The 19,427-nt window shown below is 36.9% G+C and overlaps 1 protein-coding gene across 7 annotated transcripts in view; it reads right to left on the reverse strand.

The window, feature by feature from the left end:
• The window catches only part of NUMB (NUMB endocytic adaptor protein), a 190,858-nt gene that overhangs the window by 76,012 nt on the left and 95,419 nt on the right, over positions 1-19,427 (reverse strand). For all 7 annotated transcript variants that reach the window (XM_049899408.1, XM_049899411.1, XM_049899413.1 and 4 more), the window contains one exon: positions 1,713-1,853. In XM_049899408.1, the coding sequence (XP_049755365.1) occupies positions 1,713-1,838 (126 nt within the window). In that variant the 5' untranslated portion in view covers positions 1,839-1,853. The remainder of the gene's footprint in view (positions 1-1,712; positions 1,854-19,427) is intronic.

Here is a 19,427-nt window from a genome sequence, read left to right on the forward strand (position 1 = left end):
CAAAAGGCACTCATTTTCTCCACTCCTAACCCTCTTCTTCCTCTAGTGTTTCCTGTCTCAGCAAGTAATCCTACCATCCTCCTAGCTGCTTACACAGGAAACCTTATATAAGCTCACTACTAACCCAGTGCCGTCGAGTCGATTCCTAGTTTCCAGAACTTACAAACAGTGCTAGGATGAACACTTTCGCAAGTATATTTATCAAATTAAATTCTCAGATGTAAAATTGCTGGTCAAATGATAAGTGCATTTAAAATTTTAACTACAATTTCCAAATTACCCTAAGAGGTTGCAATTTAAACTCTAACCAACAGCGTGTACGACTGTCCATTTCCACATACTTAATACTGAACTTGTATAACCAAATGAACCAAATATTTTTTTGGTGGGGAGGTGTTACAGAAGTGTTACTTATGTTAAGAGATTTTTTTTTATGCTTTAATATCATACTAAGCATTTAATATTAAAATATTTATGTATTATTCCTATGAAAGAAGTTTTGACAAATGAGTTAAATAAAGTGCTCAGGAAAATATTTATTGACAGACTGGGCGGAAATTAGTGTATTCAAAAAACCATGATTTAACCTGTATATTCTATGAATAACTATTCCTGTCATATAAAAGATCTTTCACTTTCTGAAACTTTATTCCATGTTTCAAACAATGATATTGAAGCAGCAAAAGGGAAGGAGAAAATCACAATAAGGATATTTATACTTATAAGAACATACAAAAAACAGAGGGAAAAAATTTAACATTTTATATCGAACTGAAAAAAATTTTTTTCAAGTTACTCATGTTTTGGTCTAGTTCCTTCTACACTTTCTCCCCAACACACTTACTACATCTTACACTGCGCTTACATAATCACCCATTGCTTTTTTTCTTCACTAAATCGTATAACATATATATTTCTTCCATGTCATTAAAAATAATCCTTCTCCAGAGTCTCAAGTAATTGTAAGAAAAAGCGCCTATGACAGCATTCCCTTCTCTAGATCTTCATTATGTTCTTAAACTTCTTTGAGCTTCTATCTTCTGGTCTGACAAATGAAGGCATTAGTTTAAATGACCTCTGTATGATTAAAAGTTAGAAGATTAAAGAAAAAATCTCTTTTAACTCTTCTGATTGAAGATTTTTCTAGAATACACCAGACCTGTCTTTAAGAAAGCAAATTCCCACTCCTCTATCCTACCACTTAGAAAGCATATTCCACTGAAAATATTTTGATTTCTGATAATTCAGGATCTTTAGGTATTTCAGGATTATATGCTCATTGTAGGGTGCCCTGTGGTGCAACTGTTAAGCACTTGGCTGCCAACCAGAAGGCTGGTGGCTTGAACCCACCCAGTAGCTCCATGTGAGAAAGACCTGGGGATTTGCTTCCTTAAAGATGGGGCAGTTCTACTCTGTCACATGGGATCGCTATGAGTCAGAATTGACTCTACAGCACACAACAATAATTTGCATCTTAAGTGACCTTAGTTGCACTGATACCAGAATATACACTAGAAATTATTAAACATAAAGAAAAAATGTCACTAACAACAATCTGTTTTTCTTCTAAGTCATCTCTATCACTGAAGCAGAATATGAGGGGATTAGTTTTTGTGGGGTTCTTTTTTTACCATCTTAATTAATGGAATATCACATACAAAAGACTGTCAGCTCTTTTCCACATATGGGTTTATAGAAACATCAGCTCCTACCTTCACTGGGAAGCTACATTTTCCAGTACGAACCCCTTCTTCATCTGTCTGCCACTGATGTGGACGACTGGCCTCCGGAACATAAACATCTTTCTTTCTCCTAAAACTTTGCCGAAGTTTGTTCATTTTAATTTTTATGACCTGCAAACACAAAAAAGAAATATGAAAGATAAAATATTACAACTTCTCACATACGTAAACTTCAGATTACTATACTAATGAAAAGCTAGTATTTCAAATTAAAAGTTTTGGCTTAGGTGAATGTGATCAATTTGTACACTTCCTCTTATGTTAACACTAAACTCAAGCAAACAAATAATTTTACTTTTTGATAAGACAGCTGCAATACTAGTCCTTGAAAACAACAATAACCTCTAGTAGCATTTTAAGAAATGTTATTCTAAGAAGTTTCAAGCATTTTAATTGTAATTATTTGTAATAACAGAAAAAGAACCCCACTGTTCCATTCCAACTCCTAAAAAGGAAAATTTGTACATGGAGGCCAAATCATTGAGTGCTAGCAATTTCTAAAAGCATTCTGAAAACTTTCATACTTAGTAGGAAAAAAATCATTTTGAAACACTAGAATTTGGAGATCTTTTTGGTTTACTATTACAGTGCATTATGCAAAGCAGGGACTACAATCATCTTTTTATAAACTGTGTTTTACAGAGGGGAATATAATAAAGTTTCCTTTAAATACACTTAAATTTAAAAAAAGTTCTATTAGGATTAAATTAATCCAAAGAAGAAATTTCTTGTTAGCAGTATAACATGAGAGTATACTTTCATATTTATAACCATTATAGTAATTTAATAGTTTTCAATGAAAAAGGTCCAAATTTCATCTTTAACTCTGTAAATTAAAAAAGTGTTAAGCTAGAGCCAGTTCTTTGTTTTGTTACTGGAGAAGGCACTTTTCTAATGCTTTCAAAAGTGCAGCAGAAATCACGAAACTATACGGAAGAAGACCTAACAGATAAGAAACAACAGAACATTGAAGAACCAATGAATAAACGTAACAAAGTGCCCTTTAAAGAGTAAAATCTCGAAATCTGAAACCAACACCTCCAGTTCTCTGTTAAGGAACATGGCTCATTCTTTCTCTGAACGATTTAAGCAGCTCAACCAGCTAAAAGAGATCTTAACTCGAGAAAATGATGTGACAAAGCTATAAAAGGAAACATTTTCAGGAGTGTTAAATAGCAAGGGATTGAACATTAATTCCCATATGACACCAGTGAAAGACTTGAAAATCAAAGTTTGCACTCTGAAGAAAAACATTTTGTATTTTAAAATGCATAATGCCATAGCAGAACTATTACCAAATTAGCTAATTTACACCAACAGGCCAATCTTACCACACACCTTTTTTAAAACATAAAATTTCTGACAGAGGAATGGCAGTGTGAAACTCTCTGGATTCTCTAAAATGAATTTATTTCTTAATCCAAGATTGATTTATAGAGTGCGTGAAGTAGACAGTAAATAATCAAAGGGTTGGACGAAAGGTAGTTCACTCCTCTCACTTCAAGCAGTTCACTCATGCCGAAACGACCCTAAATGAGAATCTACCTTAATCTAAAAGACTTGCAGAAAGGATTCCATAATCCTCCTTGATAATAAACCTGTATATACTCTTTCGCATCACCTTTTTTAAAAATACATGAATATAAACATAAGACAATGAAAGCACTTATATCCTTGCTCAAACTGGCACCCTAAGTACTTCGAGGCAAAAAACCTATTTGATTTCTTACTTTCCAATTTCTTTCTGTTAACAAAGAAGACTACCCATCTCCGCAGTCAACACCAGAAAGACACTCTCACATTCACTCTTTCTTCTGGCCAATAACTCTACTGATTTTATCTCCTTAATATTTTTTTAATTCAGTCCCCGACCCCACCCACACCAGTCCCATAACGCTCAGACTTTTTTGCTTAAATTACTGCACAAGCCTACTCTTGGTCTCCATTCTAGTCTGTTAACTGACTACTGCCAGAGTGAACTTTCTAAAACAGAAATCTGACAGTGCAACCACTCTGCTTAAAACCTTCAACGGCTTCACATCACCTTCCAGGTAAAGTCCAAATTCCTTAGCATGGCAAACACAGTCCTTTTTCATCTGGCTTCTCTCACCTGCATCCCATCTAAACCCTAAGCTCCAGCCATACTAAACCAGGGCTTGAAACCAGTTTGCTCCAGTCTGATCCTTGCTGAGAATTTGTATTTCTACCCCAGATACCCTGAATTAAAATCTACACTTTAACAAGATCCCCAGGTGATTCTTACTTATAGTAAATTTTGAGAACCACTGCTCTAGTGCTGAGCTAATCCACCCTTACAATCAAAATTTTTATTTAAAAAAAAGGAAAGGTTTACATTTCCTTGAAGACAAGGTTTATGTTTAACTCACCATCTAGTTCAGACATTTGTTTACATGAATTTTAAATTACATAAGAAAACCTCAAATATTTTAAAGTTTATTCAACAAGTTTTTATTGATTGCCTACAACATGGTACAACAATAAATAATACAGACAAAAACCTGCCTCTATGAAAGGAGACAGGCAGAAAAATAAACATTTACAGTGGTATGCTGAGCCTGCTCGTACTGGCTTACAAGAGCCAAGCGTTCAATTTTCAGCAAGCTTGCAAGCTGGGAGTTAAATACAGTCTTTATTAAATATTAAATCATAGACACTTATAATTAATTTATATTAAAACGAAGGTAATACTCAAAACTCATCCCTCCCTAATTATTTTACTACACTGTATGTTCTTGAGGTTATTTATGACTAATGTATGTTTTGTGGGTATACTTTATATGCCATTTTGTACATCTCTGTGCATAGTGCGTCTCTTCTCAACGTGTAACTTCACACTGGTAGCCTGAAATCAGCCGTGGTAGCAGTATTTACAACACAGAATTTGGCAAAAATGCCAATCAGTGGAGCAAAAATTCCACTCAAAGACTCTGCTGTGAAACACTTACCACACACCACTGGCTCTATAGTATGTTGTTGTCTGCCATGGATTCACGGCTGCCCTACAGGATACAGTACAATTTCCCCATCGGGTTTCCTAGTCTTAAATTTTTATGGGAGTAGATTTCCAGGGCTTAGAAGGTGGTAAATGCTATTCAAAAAAAACAAACGCAAGTAGGTTTAAGTCGAGAATTAGAAGAGCTGGGAGCACAAACAACATTTTTAAACTAAGAGCGCGACATTTGAGCAAAGAAATAAAGGCAGTAAAAAAGTGAGCCATGCATGTAGGATGAGAATTCTAAGAAAAGAAAATCAATGCAAAGCTGCTAAGGGGGCAGCATGCCTAGAGTGTTAGAGGAACTGAAAGATCAGTGTGTCCAGTGCAGAGTGAGGGAAGGAAGACAGTAGTAGAGGTGAGACTGGTGGGGTTACAGAGGCAAAGGTCATGTAGGGCCTTGGCTTTTCCTCTGAGAGAAATGGGGAGCTACTGAAGGGTTCTAAATGGAAACAGGTCATGACCTGACCTATGCTTTACCTTTGGCTGCTAAGTTAAGAATAGATTGAAGGGAAATTTAAGAATGGAAACAGGGAGATAATTACAGTGCTACTGCAATAACCCAGGAGATGATAATGAACTGACTCAGTTAATGGAAGAAGTGCTCCTTAATTTGGTTTCCATACCACCTCTAGAAAATGCACTACTCCCTGATAAAATATTGGCTGAAATCAGATAAAATATTTAAACGGGCAAAAGGTGTATTAGATTCCATTTATCCTGGACTTAAAGATATTAGTTTTCTAATATAAAATAATAGTCCAACTGTTTCAAACAGGAAGTCATCCCCTGGACACCCTTTTTACTCAGTACTGAAGTCACTTCTGAGGTTCACCCTTCAGCCAAAGATTAGACAGGCCCAAAAAATGAGACTAAATGGGCACACCAGCCCAGGGGCAAGGATGAGAAGGCAGGAGGGGACAAGAAAGCTAGTAAGGGGGAAACCAGGGTTGAGAAGGGGAAAGTGTTGACATGTTGTGGAGTTGGCAATCAATGTCACAAAACAATGTGTATTATTTAATGAGAAAATAATTTGCTCTGTAAACCTTCATCTGAAGTACAATAAAGAAAAAAGGGAAGTCATGTTTACAATATCAAAAGTTAGCTGAATTGTTACCTTTTCCATATAATTAACATTATGCTTCACAAGATTAACAGATTCCTTAAACATTTTCTAAGTGTATGAAGGATTACACACACACACAAACACACTCACACACACATATACACAGATTGACTTGCTCTACTCAAGAAAGAATAAAAGAAGAAATAAAAAATATTAAGTATCCACTGTGTGAATGGTACTGCTTTACGGTAGGTGCTTCACGTGGAAATTCACAGACTGTTAAAAAGTAACTGTCCCTAAAATTAGTCCAAAGGATTAACGGACCACAACTACCATGGTCTCCACCAGACTGAGTCCAGTACAACTAGATGGTGCCTGGCTACCACCACTGACTGCTCTGACAGGGATCACAACAGAGGGTCCCAGACAGGACTGGAGAAAAATGTAGAACTTCTAACTCACAAAGAAAAGACCAGACTTACTGGACTGACAGAGACTGGAGAACCCCCAAGTATGGTCCCCAGACACCTTTTGAGCTCAGTAATGAAGTCACTCCTGATGTTCATCTTTCAGCCAAACATTAGACAAGCCCATCAAACAAAATGAGACTAAAGGGGCACACCAGCCCAGGGGCAAGGACTAGAAGGGCAGGAGGGGACAGGAAAGCTGGTAACAGGGAACCCAAAACCCAGGTTCAAGAAGGGAGAGTGTTAACATGTCTCGGGTTGTTAATCAATGTCATAGAACAAAACGTGTACTAACCATTAAAAAAAAAAAAACTTAGTTGTTAAGAGGATTTAAGTGTTCAATAAAAATGAAGTGTAAATTAAAAAAAAAAAAAAGTAACTGTCCTTGACCACAGGAAACCCACAATAAAGGGAAGAAACAAACTAATTACAAGATCAGTTCCTAGGTGCTCCCTATAAAACACAATATACAATGAATGACAAAATAAAACCGCAAATACCATTCTAAATGAATTCTCCATAAAAAAAGAACTAGTCAGCAAAAGTTTCATCGGATTTGTTATACTCACCAATTAAAGAGGTTAAAATCCCTAAAAGAATCTTTTATGGCCAGTTACGTCACATAAGGTACACTACAAGCTATGCTTCTAAATAAATAAAAGCTTTCTAACTGGGAATAAATAGCAAGAAGTATGTTCCATGTGGCAAGTGACAAGCTAGAAACGGATTTATCTGTTTGATGAACAATAAACAATAAAACTAACAGACCAAAAAGTAATAGCACAAAAAGAATTTCTAACAATGGAAAAATTTCAACATGGCATATATACTCAGCTTTATAGCTCTGAAGTTGAATTATTTTAATACAAAAAAAAGCTTTAGTAAGAGCTATTGGTCAGTGACTCTATAATGATACAAGGCTATTCTATAATGGTTACTTACATTGGAATCAGTTACTGATGAAGACTGTAAACATCTCACTTTTTTAGTATGGTTTAAAAACTGTAGGAACTATACTTTATACACTTGAAACAAGACGTATGATCTAACACAAAAGAATTTCTTCTGATATGTAAATGTAGTAAAAAATTATCCACCTGAAAGTGCCACAAATTGGGAGAAATTATATGCCACATATGTAAACTGCAAAATACTTGTATCCGTAATGTTTAAAATTTTTCTGAAAATCAATAAGCAAATATGAGTTTAGACAATTAAATATCAGTTTAAATACAAAATGGGCAAAATATATGACAAGCATTTCACAAAGGAATAGAAATGGCCAATGACACTTAAGATTGTTTCCCTGTAAGAAAAACAAAAAGATCAAGTAATTATTGAAAATGGTAAATTTGTTCACTCTAATTTTTACAGCCTATGTCCTTTACGGTAGCTATGAGTTGGAATTGAATTGATGGTACATAACAACAACATATAATTAGTAAAACTATATAGAAAAACAAGTATCATTGGTTCATAATTAAGGGCCATGTTACTTCTGAGGGAAAGAAATACGAATATAATTGGGAAAGGTTTATGTTGGGACTTCAAAAGTTTTAGAAATGTTCTAAATAGATGCAATACTGGAAGCGCTCACTTGTCTATGCCAAGAAATTTGGAAGACAACTGGCCAACTGCGTACAAGAGATACATATACATGCCTATTCCAAAGAAAGGTGATCCAATGGAATGCAGAAATCAGAATATTATTAATATCACACACAAGTAAAATTACACTGAACATAATTCAAAAACAGCTGCAGAGTATATCAACAGGGAACTGCCAGAAATTCAAGCCAGACTCAGAAGAGGATATGGAACAAGGGGTATCATTGCTGATGTCAGATGGATCCTGGCTGAAAGCAGAGAATATCAGAAAGATGTTTATCTGTGTTTTATTGACTACACAAAGGCATTCAACTATGTGGATCATAACAAATTATGGATAACACTGCAAAGAATGGGAAATTCCAGAACACTTAATTGTGCTCATGTGGAACCTGTACATAGACTAGGAGGCTGTTGCTGGAACAAAACAAGGAAATACTACATGGCTTAAAATCAGGAAAGGTGTGCATCAGGGTCGTATCCTTTCACCAGACTTATTTCAATCTGCATGCTGAGCAAATACAGGAAGCCTCCAGATCCTGAACACCCAACTTACAACAACTTGTACTTGCCCTTTAATGTTATGTAAATATGCCCTCACTTTGAAATGACTGAACCAGCCCCTACTTGCAACAAATCCTTCATCACAACCACCTTCATTTGCCGCACACACAGCTTTTTAAATCATTGAAAAGGGCTTCAAGTCTTTTCCTGAACATAAAAAAAAAAAAAGGCTAAATAAGAACCATATAGGGCTGTTCTGACTTAACAACTTAGAGACAGGAACAGATCTTGTTCGTTACTCAGGGACTGCCTATAATCCAAGAAGCTGGACTATATGAAGAAGAATGTAGCATCAGGATTGGAGGAAGACTCATTAACAACCCATGATATGCAGATGACACAATCTTGCTTGCTGAAAGTGAAGAGGACTTGTACTCAGGAAAATCAAAGTCCACAGCCTTCAGTATGGGGATTACACTTCAACATAAAGGAAACAAAAATCCTCACAATTGGATCAACAAGCAACATCACGATAAATGGAAAAAGTATTGAAGTTGTCAAGGATTTTATTTTACTTGGATCCACAATCAACGTCTATGGAAGCAGCAGTCAAGAAATCAAACAACATATTGCACTGGGCAAATGTGCTGCAAAAAACCTCTTTAAAGTGTTAAAAAGCAGTTTGAGGACTAAGGTGTGCCTGACCTAAGCCATGGTAATTTCAATTGTCTCGTATGCACGCGAAAACTGGACAATGAAGAAGCAAGACCAAAGAAGAATTGATGTATTTGAATTATGGTGTTGGAGGACACTATTGAATATACCACGGACTGCCAAAAGAATGAACATATCTGTCTTGGAAGAAGTACACCCAGAATGCTCCTTAGAAGCAATGATGGCGAGACTTCATCTCATGTACTTCGGACATGTTATCAGGAGGGACCAGTCCCTGGAGAAGGACATCATGCCTGGTAAAGCAGAGAGTCAGCGAAAAAAGGGCAGACTCTCAACAAGATGAACTGACACAGTAGCTGCAACAATGGGCTGATACACAGCAATGATTGTGAGGAAGGTACAGGACCGGACAGTGTTTGGTTCTGTTGTACACAGGGTTGCTAGGAGTTGGAACCAACTCCATGGCATCTAACAACAACAACAACAATTCTTAGGTAGTGAATACACAAGTTTTCATTTCATTATGCTATATAACCTACATATGTTACATGTATCCTTTTAAATATATATATATATACACACACACCATTTATTTCATAATTTTAATTAGGTGGAAAGCAAGCAACCTAAAATCCTTTCTGGAACTGAATATAGGGATGAGAAGCGTATAAATATAAATACATACACACATAATTATGTGATGTCTGATGTCTAACAATAGGCAAAAAAATATTTAGTCACATTTAGTTATAAAGTTTAAGTCTTACTTTCAGTAAAAAGGATAATGTTATGGAAAACTGAGTCTGTCCAGCCTAATCTGGGTATAACAGGGACTTTTCTAGAGTCCACCCCCCAAATTATGCTTGCTTGCTTTCCTTTGTTCTATAGTCATAACTACACCTCTAACTTTAGGCCCCTGTTATATATAAATTATAAGAGAGATTAGACAAGATGAGAGTATGCTTCAGAAAATTCACTACAGATTAAAAAACTGAAAAAAAAACCAAAGCACTTACTTGATATACATAGGAGACACACAAAACACACTCAGGAAACTTGACCCTGACACTTAAGAGTTGTTTCGGGGGTAGGGGGGAGCTTAGTAATTACAACGGTAAAATTATTCACTGTAAATTTTACGGCAGGATTTTTGGTTCCAACTCTACTAATGTGTAGACTAAAATATAAAACCACGGGCACCATTTTGAATATCTGGGGGAGGGGAGAGAAGTACGCTTACAAGTTACATTTAATTAGTTAAACTTCCTTTTTCAGGAGAATCTAATCTCACTTAGGGTTAAGTTCCAAAGACAGCACTAAAGACAAAAATCATGTAAATTCAAAGTTAAAGAGATACCCTTAAATCACCCATAAAGTACACTGTTGTAGTAAAAAAAAAAAATTTTTTTTTTTTTACTATTTTGCAATAAATCCAGCACAGCCTGTTTTTGTTTTGTTTTCTAGTAAGGAACAGTTTGCTGTTCTTCAACTGAACACAGTTCAATAGTCGAACACAGCTGAAGTAGCTGGCTGATGCTTATGTTGTGAGAAAAATACCCATCTAGCACTAGAACCACACAACATGCTCACACTATGGGAGATACAAAGACACTGTAGAGCAGAAATTTCATTGAGTAAAATGGCAGAAAGAATCACCTATACTATTTAAATTGTTTTTAACTCTCACTTTTATTTTACTCTTCTCTGAATACACATCCATGGCGGCACAGTGGTAAGGAGCTTGGTTGCTAACCAAAAGGCCAGCAGCTGGAATCCACAAACCACTCCTTGGAAACCCTATGGGGCAGTTCTACTCTGTCCTATAGGGTTGCTATGAGTCGGAATAGACTCCACAGCAACAGGTTTGGTTTTTTTTTTTTTTTAAAAAACACACGATTGATGTGTATACAATTCTATTATATTCTTTGTCACATTTCTATTTCAGAATTCAACGTGAAAAGTTACAAAAAAAAAACACTATCCATCTGACAAAAAAAAAAATTTGTTCATTAACCAAAACTTAAGCTGAAATGATAAATTAAAACATCATGATATTAGATAAAGTAGATTATTACACCACAAGCTTAACGTATTTCATTTCTGAATTTTCCTTTTTCGCATTCTGCTACTTCTTAGGATGCGGAACTTTCAACATTTAGAGTGAAGAAAGAATCCTTTTATTTGATTAAGTTAAGTAAGTGAAAAAATGTAAGGAATCCAGTCTCTGAGCATGGCCAAAGAATTCAGAGGTAGGTCATCCAGCCAATTCCCCATTCAATCAATGAATCCTAAGAATTCCGGATTACATTAGATACCGGTCTAACTGGCATAAACTGCATAATAGGAAACAATTTACAACTTATTAAGTTGTATCTTTGGTTCAGTGTTCCACGCAGGCACTGAGCCAAATAAGCAGCAACAAAGTACAGCTTTATCACCAACAGCTAAATAAATATATGCCACATGACTTACAGGACTAATAAAATTCATCTTTAAAGTTCATAATCAATTTTGAGACAAAGCAAACGTTAACTTACAGATTCATGGCAAGGTAGAGAGAACAAACTGGCTGGTGTTTTAAAAAAGAAAACAAAAACTACTTCTCAAATAAAACTTACATTCAGCTCCTCTATTAAAACTTAGGTTTCAGTAAATTCACTGATATTTTAGTTCAACTTTTTTGTTGTTGTTATTTTGTTTAAATAGGCTACATAGCTTAAGGTACCCTACATATTATATTGGCTTATTTCAGAAAACCTCTGCCATCTAAAGCATTTTCAAATAAAAATTTTAAGAACAAATTATTCTAAATTTTCAATAGCTAAAACTAGAAACGGCTTTGCTTCTTCAGCTGTCAGACCAGAGGTTTTAAAAAACAAAAACAAATTCAGTTCTGGCTGTCCTAAAGATTGGTATTTGAGAAGAGAACACTGTGAAAGTTTGAATGTCAGTTCTCTAGCCACATGCTTCTCAGACCTGATCACCATTTAGACCATGTGTTCTCAGCCAGGGCATCATGTACCCCAGAGGCTCTTTGGGTCCAGCGACACCGTAAGAGAGTGCACACGTCGGAATGTGCATGTGTTGATGCACTTTCTGGGGCCAGAATCTTCAACTTTCATCTGAATCAAAGGATTATGTAACTTCTCAAAATTTAAGATCCACTCATTTAAATAGTATTCCATGATTCTTGCCTATTATCTAACTTTAATTTCAGGTTTCTGTCTTATTAATTTTCATCTTCCTACTTATTTTGTCATAAAATTACTTCTTTTGTTTTGATACATGATCTTCCTAATTTTCACTCCTTAAAAATAATGGAAAATTAGAATTTTACAAAATGAGGAAGGGCTCTCTGTCTACTTAAGCCTACAGTCAAAAAAAAAAAAAAAAAACTTAGGTGGTCTCAAAAGGTGAACCTGAGTATCTTTAAGAAACTTAAAAAACAAAAAAGAGCAATCTTTTCTGAGAACTGGTTCTTTTATTTACATAACCAAATTTTATCATTTAATTGGTCATTTGCCATTTTTTGAAAAAAACAACTGATGGACTGAATTTGTGATTCAGTTATACTAACCTTTTAAGGCATGTAATACTTTGCAGATAAAAATACACATGACCATCACCCCCAATCCCACAACACAGATATGCACAGACTGACTTTATTAGGATGGTGTTACTTTAAGGATTAAACCTTTCCTTATAGAACAAAATGAAACTGCTCTGATTTAACAAGGACTGATTTAGCAAGAAACATCTTGATGAAAAAGGGCAGAATTGCTGAGAATGCTAGCCTACTTTTTACACTGACTTTCCTCCTCTAAGCATCTGTCAAGTGTGGGATGAGAAAAAGGTGCTGGAATCTGGAGAGGCAGACTGGAATAAAAACATATTTGGTTCCAAAAATTTAAAAGAGAGAGAGAAAAATGGCATTGGAAAACTTGCAGAAATAAGAAGGTTAAAAACAGCTCTGCTCTCCTTTACTGATAAGAAATTTTGAAAATTATCTACGCACATCATCTCTTCAACTCTTTAATCTTCTCCAACCTAGCGCCTTCCTGTACCACACTCCTCTTATCCAAGCCATCAACAAAGGGCACTAGAATACATCTCAAATCTGTCCACTGTTCATCATCTCTACCATCAGGACCTTGGTCCAAGACAACTTCATCTCTTACCTGGAACAGGATAAGTCACCGACTAGTATTTATTTCTATTTTCTTTGTAGTCTCCCTTGATCAACTGCGTAATGTTTAAAAATATAAGATGGATCATGGCATTGCCTAATAGTTCTAAGGCTTTCCAATGCATCTTAGAATTAAATCCAAACTCTTTACTTCAGCATTCAGGGAGTCATTCAGAGTTACAGTAAGTGTAACTCTAGGAAACTGCTGAACTTCTCTGTGCTTATGTTCCCTCTTGTCTTTATTTGCAATAGTGAAGTTTTTTTTTTAAGTACCTACTTTATAGGTTGCTGTAAGGACTGAATAGTAAAGTGCTCGGAACATTGCAAGTGCAGTGCCATGGACTGAATTATGTTCCCCCAAAAGTGTGTGTATCAACTGGGTTAGGCCGTGATTCCCATATTCTGTGATTGTCCTACATTTTTCAATTGTAATTTTATGTTAAAGAAGATTAGGGTGGAATTGTAACACCCTTACCAGGTCACATCCCTGATCCAGTGTAAAGGAAGTTTCCCTGGGCTATGGCCTACACCACCTTTTATCTCTCAAGAGATAAAAGGAAAAGGAAGCTAGCAGAGAGACAGGGGACCTCGTACCACCAAAAAAGCAGTGCCAAGAACAGGACATGTCCTTTGGGCCTGAGGTTCCTGCGCTGAGATGCTCCCAGACCAAGGGAAGACTGATGCATCACAAGGACCTTCCTTCAGAGCCAACAGAGAGAGAAAACCTTCCCCTGGGGCTGACGCCCCGAATTTGGACTTGTGGTGTACTCAACTGTGAGAGAATAAACTTTTCTTTGTTAAACCCATCCACTTGTGGTATTTCTGTTACAGCAGTACTAGATGACCAAGACACAGAGTAAATGTTACACATTAAGGTATGGTCCCTGCCTGCCTCTCTTACCTTGAGGTGGCACTCTCCCCAGCTAATTCTTTCTGGTCCTTACAGTTAACTGAAAGGTCTTTCTCACTTTAGGCCTGCTGTTTTCCTCTGCTTGAAATGCCTTTTTCCAGATTCTTCAAATACTTCTGTCTCCTACTCATGCTTCAAAAAGTCTCAACCTAAATCCTATCTCACTGATGAGGCCTGCTGTCATGGATTGAATTGTATATTTCTGTTATAGCAGCAATAGGTGACTAAGACGCCTGCTTTTTCTCTTAATTCTTTATTTCACTACTCTTCATTTCCTTCACTATGTTTTGTATTCTGTAACCACTTTTTTGTGGGTGTTATTGGTTCAACACTTCTTAAAACACCGTCAGATATCCTATCATTCATCCAATAAATTCTCTAACTTGTTTAAGGTAAGAAGCACTGTTTTCTGTTCTTTCTATCTAAGCTAATCTTAACTAATGTAAGCATTAATCTCTTCCTACCAAGTGGTTAAATAAACAATTGGCCACCAATATAAATATATTTCAGCCTGTGCTATGATTCATTATACCTAGCCACTTCCTTAATTGTTCACTAAAAAACACCCTGTGTCCAACAATATATTATGCTAGGTGCTGGAAGAAGAGCCAGGAAGAAAAAATAAAGATTATTTCCTCCCTTAGGGTCTTGAATGATGTAAGCACAGGATGGGAGAGACTGAGAGGAGGTATTTAAGTGGGGGGTAGGGTATGGTAAAGAACCATGATATGTATGTAAAAATATATATAGTTCCTCAAAGTTAAGATGCCATTGATTACAACATACACCATTATTTTACGTTTCACTAAAAAAGAAACATGCATCCAAAATAAACTATTAATTAATAATTGTTCATTAATTATAAAATACCATCACTAGTAAGCAGGGCTTCAATCCGATTATGCCCGGTTCAATCATGGCCGAGGAAGTGTCACCGGAACAGACCCAATTTTTTAAAAATTTGGTTGATTCAGCCTGGTACCCTCAGTGAGAAAAATTACAGGTCGAAGCCCAGCTAGATACTAGTCTCCCTCTTAGAAAACAAGGGCAGCATTCAGGTTGCACAGCAACCAAATCTCTTGCCCTTTGATTCTGAGCTGATTTGAAAACAGCACTGCCTCACTCAAAAATGGCAGTGTCCTGCTCAAAGACGGCGGCCAACCATGCTTCTTTGAATGTGTGTCGCTCTCTACATTCCTGCCAATAATCCAATCTCATGCAAACGGCCTCCTGAAAGGCTTCACTACACCTCTTCCAAGTCTCCCATTCCAGGGCGTCCACTCGTAATTCTTCCCATTCCAGGTACCGTGGTGTATCACCCAAATTGTAAAACTTTGGGTCCATCCCTGTTTCACTTCTTTGGCCATGACTGAGCCGGTTTGAATCCCTGCTAGTAGCATACATCCCAATTTTAGAGATACATCCCAGTTTCAGAGATGTTAAAGTGTAAGAAAAGGAGGACCGGGAGAAAGAGGAGAAGGAAGAGGAAGTAAAAGAGAAGAGGGGAAGGAAAGGAAAAAGCTAATTACCATTCAATTATTAACACAAAATCAGAGTTCCAGGAACTCTGGCAAGTCTCAATGATATGGAATACTGGTTATTATTAAAGTTTGTTATTAGAAAGGTGAGAACAAGTCACTAAAAAGAGTGTTTTCAGAGTAACCCCTGCTTCCTTATTGTTTCCATTTGCCTGGTATATATTTGTCCAGCAATCATTTTTAGCTTTCCTGAATCACTTTGTTTTGGGTGTATCTCTTGCATACAGCCCATAGTTCAGTGTTGCTTTGTAATCCAAACTGAAAATCTTTTTCTTTTGGAATAGGTGAGGTAAGAATAACAAGGTAAATCTTTTAAAATGCATATATTGCAAAATTGAAAATCATACTTCTAAATGACTGTGGACTGACCATAGGTCAGAGCTTGAAGAGGCAAACATAATAGAAAATCATAGCAGAAAATTTAGATTTTTAAATACATAATACAAGTAATAAAAATGAAAACACTGAACCTCAAAACTCATGTGCTACTTATGTTTATAGCTTTAAACGCTTATATTAGAAAATAAAGCTAATAATTAATGAGTTAAACATATATCTTAAATCATAAAAAAAAGAAATCAGAAGAAAATTCCGTTCCTGGTAATAATATTTATTAGGCTAGGTTATTCACCCAATCTCTCAATGAAAACAACTAAAAGTGATGGAAAATTTTATCTCAAAGAGACTTAAAAATCACTGAAGAGCTGGCAAGATAGTAGAGGATTTACCAGAACAAGTAGTGAAAGTAGAAACCAGAGAGGTAAGTGGTATAATGAAACTGCTTTTGCCCTGTAGACATCTGCCTAACTCACAAAGTTTGAGCTTCAATTTTGATGTTCTCTTGAGAGAGAACAAAAGTCAAAGTTCAGGGCCCACCCAACGTGGAAAACCTAATAGGAGACCATTTCCCCATAAAGCTTGGAATTCAATGTGGTGCAGCAAATTACTTCATATGGCTCTTCTAGCCATAGTCTTTGTAACTACCACCAAATAACTGGGTGAGGACTATGCAAATGAGGCACTTGTGGCCCACCAAAGGGATTGGATAGCTGCTAATAATGTAAATAACGTTCATGGCGCCCTTGTGTGTGGGGGGAGGTGGGAACATGCATATAGGGTGCATAGACCCTAACAAGAGGATTGGTCAGTTATGCCATCCTGCTAGGTTTAAAGGAGCAGTCAATCCCAGAGCAGTAGGGGACCTACTATTATGAAGAAAGAAGAACTAGGAGTACAGCATGTCCATTGGACCTAAGATCCCTGTGCTGAGACTTCTTCAACACAGGAGACAGAGAGATACAGCTATAACATGGAAGACAGCAAGAGACAGCTTCCTAGCCAACGGAGCAGGGCGGTTACAGTGGGTCTGCCAACTCACGGAGCAAAAGAGCTGAGCACCTTTGGGCAGGAGGCTTCCTGGTGGAGTGTGGTGCCTCCAGGTACCTGGCAGCAGAGCTAGACTCAACAACCCACAGACTGAGAGCTCAGTGCCTTCGGGCTGAGGCTTACTGTGGAATGGGGTACCTTTGGGCACTTATCAACAGAGCTAAAAGAGCTTTTTAACATCTGCCTGAGCAAGGCAGAGGCCGAGAGGCCAGAGAAAGGTGTGCCTATGGGCATAGCTGAGAAGAGGCTGCTCTGATGGAAGAGCTGTAAACTGAGCATTTCAGAACCCAAAGTTTAACCTGTTAGTTCTGTAATAAACTCCGTAATGGTGGTACTGTCTGTGAGTTCTGTGTGGCCACTGCAACAAACTATCAAACTCAGCAGAGAATGCCATGGGAGGGATGGCTGGTGTCAGAACTGGTAAAAAATGTTGGAAGGTGGAAGCATGACTGACTTCCGCCTTGGGCTGTTTTGATTCTCCTTCCCCCTCGTCAAGTTAGAGAAGGTCAGACGTTGCTGCCATGTCATTTTTACACCCCCCCATAAGGTTTCATCCTCAGAAAAAAGATGAACCTAAAGTAAACCCACACCATTTGAATTTTTGGGGCCATAGTCTCGTGTGACAACTCAGTCAATTGGCTTAATATAGTTCACAAAGTTTATGTTCTACATCCTATTTTAGTGAGTAGTGTCTAGGGTCTTAAAAGCTTGTGAGCAGCAATCTAACATACAACTATCAGTCTCACCTCATCCAGAGCAAAAGAGAAAGAAGGAAACCAAAGACTCAGAGAAGAAACTAGTCTACCAAACTAACAGTTCACATGAACCACGGCCTCAACTACCCTGAAACCAGAAGAAATAGATGGTGCCTGGCTACCACTATCAACCGTTCTGATCAGGGCCACAATAGATGGATCTTGATAGAAGGGGAGAAAAATGTAGAACAGAACTCAAACTCTCAAAAAGTCCAGACTTAATAGCCTGGTTGAGACTAGAGGGCTTCCCAAGGCTACTACCCTGAGATACTCCATATGCCTTGAACTGAAACTATCCCAAAAGCATTGGTTAGCTAAATAACAGATTAACTCATAAAATACAGAAGTGAGTGCTGCACACCTTTAAAAAATCATCTATGTGAAACCAAATGGTCACTGATTAAAGCAAAGAGGAAAGGGTACCGGGACAGGGAAACAAGATTACAGGAAGCGAGACATCCAGAAGGGAATTAGTTTTTTAAGAATGCTAAAACATTGTGAAAAACGTAACCAATGTCTCTATAAACAATTTGTGTAGTAACTGTTAAATGAGAACCTAATTTACTGCGTAAACTTTCACTGAAAACACAATATTATTTTAAAAAAAGAAAAAGTAAACCCGCCCCATCCCCACAACTCACCTCCAAAGGACTAAAAGGAAATTTGTCTTCCTGTCTCAGAACAGAGAACAGACTCTTAAGCACTTATAACCACAAGCAACCACACACATATTTGCAATCCAAATGCATACAATTTGAGTGGCTCAAAATACTGCAATGAATGGATTTCGTTTAAAATGTCCCCAAATTGTAGTGCCTTGAGGCACCTGGAAAAAAGCAAAAGCATATCCTCTTGAAGCAATGCACTTCCATCTTGGGCCTCAAATTATACCCACAAATATATTTTCCAGGGAAAATAAGCAGTTTACAGTCAAAATCTCTCAAATGATAAATTGGAAAGGATAAAAAACAAAAACTCACACCTAGGCTTAGCATGTGAAATTTCAGAAAAACAAAAACAAGAATTCAAAAGTAGCCAGATGTAAAAAAGACAGATTCACTTAAAAGAATAACTGTCAGGAAGCTGATTTACCAATAGCAACAATGGAAACCAGAAGAAACTGGAATTATTTCTTTCAAGGGTTTAAAAAATAACTGCCAACCCATAATTCTATACCAAATGAAATGGTTATCAAAAACAAGAATGCAATAAAGAAACTTATTTCACTTATTTGTAGAAATTGAGTTTACTACAAAAAAAATCTCATTAAAGAAAATTCTTAAGGAAAAAAAAAAAAAAGTCATCTCCAGAAAGAAAGTAATCCAGATGGAAAATCTGAGACCCACAGAGGAATCAAGAACATAAAAAGCTGGAACTGACAGCAAGTACAGGGGCTCAAGGCCACCATTTTTTTGCTATCCAGACTGAAGGGCAAAGCAAGCTGACGGCAAGAGAGAATGTAGCAGATACACAAAGGAAAGAGGAGAAAGGTCCTCACAGCATTGTAAGCTCTTGGTTCCACCTGTTCTTGAAGACTGATAAAATACTGCTCTGGAAACTGAGAAATACCCCACTGT

The sequence above is a fragment of the Elephas maximus genome, chromosome 10, assembly GCF_024166365.1.
Source record: "Elephas maximus indicus isolate mEleMax1 chromosome 10, mEleMax1 primary haplotype, whole genome shotgun sequence".
Lineage (NCBI taxonomy): Eukaryota > Metazoa > Chordata > Mammalia > Proboscidea > Elephantidae > Elephas > Elephas maximus.